Source organism: Pan troglodytes, chromosome 2 (genome assembly GCF_028858775.2).
Source record: "Pan troglodytes isolate AG18354 chromosome 2, NHGRI_mPanTro3-v2.0_pri, whole genome shotgun sequence".
Taxonomy (NCBI): Eukaryota; Metazoa; Chordata; class Mammalia; order Primates; family Hominidae; genus Pan; species Pan troglodytes.
The window spans coordinates 175,962,124-175,968,345 of NC_086015.1; the positions used below are offsets into that span (position 1 = coordinate 175,962,124).

Genomic DNA, 6,222 nt, shown 5'->3' on the forward strand with positions numbered 1-6,222 from the left:
TTATTCTCTCATCTGCATTTTTGCAGATGATGTTATATACTGAGAGGCAATTTGGGTGGTGGTTAAGAGCATGGACTCTGGAACACCCTAGTGTTCAAATCCTTGCTCTGCTATTTACTAGCTGTGTGTGTTTTGGCAGGTTATTAACAATCTGTTTCAATTTCGTTGTCTGTAAAGTGAGTCTTAAGTAGTTATAAGGATTAAGTGAGTTATTATATGTAAAGTGCTTAGAACAGTACCTGGCACATTGTGAGTGCTCTTGAGTTTTATAAGTGATTTCTTTTTATTTATAAAATTTCCGCAGGTAAGGCACATAAATAATACTCATTAAATATATATTTTAAAGTTGCTTAAAGTCTTCAGTTAACACATCAAAGAGTTATGGCTAAATCTGTTAGTGTATTTATACAGGTTTTTCATCAACATTAATCTTAACCAATGGGAGAGAGGCTGCATTTAGTTGATAAAATGAATATATGCAAAGTAGTTTGGCCAATTAAAATTGACAAATGCAGATAAACATTAATTTGTGAAAATTAGATTATAGCTTTCTCGAAGCCACCTGTAGCAACTATTGCAAACATTTTCATCTTTCAAATGAAAATAAATGAATTTTATAGAAAATTTTAGAAAATTAATTTGTTATTTATGGTTATGTCACTTTTAATAGACAGTATATGTAAGAAGCAGCTAAAATACCTTCAAGACATTAATGTCGTCTTCTCAATTGCTTGTTTCTGTTCTAACAGATTACCCATTCTGTTTCCACAAGCAATGTAATTGGATTTACTAAGCATGTTTATGTTCAGTGCCTAAACTCTACTGGTGGGCGCTCTCAGTACTCCTGGTTTCAATCTGTACGTCATTCTGCTTTCCGAGCTAGTTTTTCAGAGATACTAGAAGGAAATACTGATTTTTCAAATTTCAAAAAAGTTCTTTCCAAGTCATCTTTGACATTTGTGAAGAATTAGGAGATTTGCCAACCACTAATGGAAACAAGCCTCATGAAGTTTAATGTGAGCTTATTAGCTATTTAAAATTTGTATTTGTGGGAAAAAAAAAGGAACATATTTTTTCTCCAAGGAATCACTTATTTGGTGGGTGGGAACTTTGGAATTCACAATGTTATGACTGCTTTGAATTAATAACAATTTAGGTTTAATAGAGTTTCTTAAGTCCAGAAAAAATAAGTTCCATTAGAAATTTTCTTATTTAGGAAAATTATCATTTTAAAGAATAGTAATTGTCATGAGTAGTGGATTTATATTCCACATCTGATTCTTAATGTTAGATTTATAGCATTTATAGAAAATTATGCTTGTAATATGCCAAATCATAAAAGTTCCATGTGAGGAAAGTGTAAACTTTTATATTATACATTTATATCATCATTTTGTTGATACTTGAATGGTTATACTTCATCAACCCAGCTTTTTAAATGCTTCATTTTACAACCTTATTGATGAGAACTTACAGCCAACTACCTTACTAGCTCTTACAGTTAGCCATTTATATATGTTAAAACAGTAGCCTTATAATTTATTTTGATTTACAGTTATTCTTGAGTCTTTGCATGTTATTTGTTAGAGTTGTTTTATTTTAAAATTTTTAAGACTTCTCAGGGATGTAAAACTTAGCAATTTAATAATCACTGTTATCCAGAAGGATTGCTGTTTCACTCAATTTTTATATGGAACAAAATTTTAAAAATTATTTTAAAATATTTTTTAGAGATGGGGGTCTTGCTAAGTTGCCCAGTCTGGTCTCGAACTCTTGGCCTTAAGCAATCCTCCCACATCAGCCTCCTGAGTAGCTGAGATTACAGTGGAACAAAATTATATATACACATATACACTCTGACACTCACATATGTACATCTGAGTTGTACATATATTACAAACACTCTTTGAGAGTGTATGACTTAATTTTAGAAAATTATTTCCCATGAAGTGATTTCATTCCTCTTAATTCTGCTTTATGAACTAAGAAGAAACCTTGTTTGCCAATTTATAATTTTTTCTTTTATAACCTGAAACACTGAATCATTAATATTTCATAAAACAAAGTTAGGTATCACTACTAGCAATAGGCCAATCAATATCTGTTCAGTTGAGTTAATATCTAGTTAACTAGTCTAGCTATTTGGCTTTGTTCTCAGAATGCTATAATAGTTTTCTTTTTTCTCCCTTTTCCATTCCCCTAACTTTAAAGAGTTTAGAATTGTCAGATGTCTTGTACTTAATTGTTACAGTAATTTGTAAAATGTAAAAATAATAGGCATGATACTGAACTGTATTTTACAATTTTTTTAAAGGAAAATTTAAAATATGAAATGTTTGTTTTGTCTTAACAGGGTATCCCTTCTCCCTCCCTTGTCAGCCTTCCTTCCTTCTTTGAAAGGAGAAGTCATACGTTAAGTAGATCTACAACTCATTTGATATGAAGCGTTACCAAAATCTTAAATTATAGAAATGTATAGACACCTCATACTCAAATAAGAAACTGACTTAAATGGTACTTGTAATTAGCACTTGGTGAAAGCTGGAAGGAAGATAAATAACACTAAACTATGCTATTTGATTTTTCTTCTTGAAAGAGTAAGGTTTACCTGTTACATTTTCAAGTTAATTCATGTAAAAAATGATAGTGATTTTGATGTAATTTATCTTCTTGTTTGAATCTGTCATTCAAAGGCCGATAATTTAAGTTGCTATCAGCTGATATTAGTAGCTTTGCAACCCTGATAGAGTAAATAAATTTTATGGGCGGGTGCCAAATACTGCTGTGAATCTATTTGTATAGTATCCATGAATGAATTTATGGAAATAGATATTTGTGCAGCTCAATTTATGCAGAGATTAAATGACATCATAATACTGGATGAAAACTTGCATAGAATTCTGATTAAATAGTGGGTCTGTTTCACATGTGCAGTTTGAAGTATTTAAATAACCACTCCTTTCACAGTTTATTTTCTTCTCAAGCATTTTCAAGATCTAGCATGTGGATTTTAAAAGATTTGCCCTCATTAACAAGAATAACATTTAAAGGAGATTGTTTCAAAATATTTTTGCAAATTGAGATAAGGACAGAAAGATCGAGAAACATTGTATATTTTGCAAAAACAAGATGTTTGTAGCTGTTTCAGAGAGAGTACTGTATATTTATGGTGATTTTTATCCACTAGCAAATCTTGATTTAGTTTGATAGTGCGTGGAATTTTATTTTGAAGGATAAGACCATGGGAAAATTGTGGTAAAGACTGTACCCTTCATGAAATAATTCTGAAGTTGCCATCAGTTTTACTAATCTTCTGTGAAATGCATAGATATGCGCATGTTCAACTTTTTATTGTGGTCTTATAATTAAATGTAAAATTGAAAATTCATTTGCTGTTTCAAAGTGATATCTTTTCACAATAGCCTTTTTATAGTCAGTAATTCAGAATAATCAAGTTCATATGAATAAATGCATTTTTATTTCCTATTTCTTTAGGGAGTACTACAAATGTTTGTCACTTAAATTTCAAGTTTCTGTTTTAATAGTTAACTGACTATAGATTGTTTTCTATGCCATGTATGTGCCACTTCTGAGAGTAGTAAATGACTCTTTGCTACATTTTAAAAGCAATTGTATTAGTAAGAACTTTGTAAATAAATACCTAAAACCCAAGTGTATTTTATGTCTCATGTATTAATTTCTTCAGGGAAATTTTCATAGGCAAATATGAATGCTTGCATCAACATATGCTCTTTTGTGTACTTGCTTGCTTACTTGTTTATTCCTTCCTCCATTAATATTTTTGATCATTTTATTTTACGAGGCTATCTGTAAGTTAGGAATTTTTAATCTGGAATCTACTTTGCGAAATGTAGATAGTGAATCCTATGATGTTTTATGCAAAATTTTGTGTTTATGTGCATATGTGCATTTTTCTGGCAGAAAATACACAATTGTTATTTTTTTGGAGGTGGAACTGTTATTTTCTCCCAAAAGAGTGGGGTTTCCAGAGACAAGAAATGACAAGAGATAAGGAATAAAGCTAGAAATGTATTGACTATACACTGGCAAAATATAGCAGGTAGTTAATTTTAATTTGAAAGGGAATGTTTCGGGTTTTTTACTGTTATCTATCTGCCTTAGGTTTTTAGACTATCCTTGTTATCAGATGAAGACAGTTTGCATGTATCATGTGTAAAATTAGGATTCTGTATCATGCATGGATATTAAATATAATTAACTTCTCTATTGAGAAAATCATAATTTAGGTTTTTATTAAGAGCACTTTTAGTTTCTTTAAGGCATTTAGGTCATGCAATAGTGTTTTTTCCAAGAATCCAAGGTTAATTCAATATCGGAAAATTTACCAATACGACTTACACTGACAAGTTAAAGAAGAAAGACGTGATTTATCAGTAGGTTCCAAAAGGTTGTTTACAGAATCTTAGCCACTGTTCTTAATAAAAATTCTAAGGGCTTTTGGTACCATGTCTGAGTAAGCTACTACATTTACAGTGCATGTTCTTCTAACAGAAACATCAAGCATTTCTTTATGAAATATAACCAAGAAATAATTTTCATATATAACTGAGGTTAAAAGAATAATCTGGAAATCCTCAGATATGAGAAATTAAGAACCAAAGCCATAATGCTAAGTGTAGACTGATACCAAAGACTAGTTGAAGGGATTTGAGGCTAATATATAAGCCTTAAAATGCTGGAACGTTGATCACTGACTCAGCCTAGTTGAAGGTAAGATCTTAGTTAAGAGCAAAAGAGGAAATAAAAAGGCATGAGGAGAGTAAAGAGATGAAGTAAATAGAATGTGTACTCCAGGAACTGGAAATAATAGATCAATCAAAAAGATAATATATTTATAAGAAAGAACTCATACTGAATAATAGACATGACTTTTTAAAATAAACAAGCTTGATTGGAAAAAGAATCAAGTTGAACTTCTAGAAGTAAAAATAGAGATCTGGCTGAAGAGAAAACTAGTGACCTAATAGATAAATTTCAGAAAATTACCATTGAAAAGTACTAAGAAGTGTTTAAGAGATGTAAAAAATGGGACATGAATATCCAACAACCTATAATAGGATATCTGGAGAGAAAAATTAAAATACTAGAAGGGGGTAGAAAGCAATATTTGAAGAGTTGAGAGTTTTCTAAAAATAGAAAAACATGGAACTTAAAATCAAGCATGCGCATTAAGTATTGAGCAAAGTCAATTAAAAAATTCTCACTGAGAGCGTTATAGTCAGTATAGGAGAAAAATAAATGGAGAGCGCTAACATGTTTATGAATAGAAAGATGTAAAAAGGATGTGAATTTTCATCAATTTAACCAATACACTTAATTTCAACTGAAAGCTTAGTGGATTTTTTTATGGAACAATAAAAATAAGTCAATATAAACAAAGTTAAAAACAGGTCACAGAAAAATGTAACTCAAAACAAAGGATTTACATTTAGAGTGTAAGGAAAACTCCAGTCTCTAAAAACAACCTAATAGAAAAATTGCCAGAAGATAGATGGTTCGCAGAAAATGAGAAGTTACCATTAAACATGTAAGACTATCAACCTTAAAAGAGAAAGTTCATTAGAATTACACTAACATACCATTTTTAATCATTAGAAATCTAAATATTTGACAGTGTTTCTGCTGGTGGCGCTGTGGGTAAATGTACTCTTACATATGTCTGTTGTGAATATAAAAATGACTGCAACCTCCATGGAGGGAAATTTAGTACAGGCACACCTCAGATAATACTGCAAATTTGGTTGCAGACCACCACAATAAAGCAGCTATCTCAATAAAGTGAGTCACATGAATTTTTGGTTTCCCATTGCATATGAAAGTTATGTTTACACTGTACATAGACTATTAAGTGCAATAGCATTATGTCTAAAAAAACAATGTTCATACCTTAATTTAAAAATACATTATTGCTTACAAAAAAAAGATCATCAGAGGCTTCAGTGAGTCGTAATCTTTTCTGGTGGAGGATCTTTAAAATAGTTTTTATTTCTAATTATGGATACATAATATTTGTATTATGTATATTTGTATATTGATGGGTCTGTGTGATACATATTTTTCTTTCTAAAACTTCTAAGTTTTTCTTTTTTTTTTTTTTTGAGACAATCTCGCTCTGTCTCCACAGTTTCATCTTCACCACTTAGATTCTTTATGTTCCTTCTGCTGCTTTTCTTGAAACTC

At 30.6% G+C, this 6,222-nt stretch overlaps 1 protein-coding gene across 12 annotated transcripts in view; it reads left to right on the forward strand.

The window, feature by feature from the left end:
• The window catches only part of ECT2 (epithelial cell transforming 2), a 71,092-nt gene extending 67,415 nt beyond the window's left edge, over positions 1-3,677 (forward strand). For 6 of the 12 annotated variants that reach the window (XM_063807327.1, XM_063807324.1, XM_063807328.1 and 3 more), the window contains 2 exons: positions 750-1,016; positions 2,354-3,677. In XM_063807327.1, coding sequence (XP_063663397.1) covers positions 750-971 — 222 coding nt within the window. In that variant the 3' untranslated portion in view covers positions 972-1,016; positions 2,354-3,677. The remainder of the gene's footprint in view (positions 1-749; positions 1,017-2,353) is intronic. The other 6 variants (XM_516880.7, XM_054681256.2, XM_024355799.3 and 3 more) reach the window with 1 other exon arrangement.
• Positions 3,678-6,222: the final 2,545 nt, after the last annotated feature.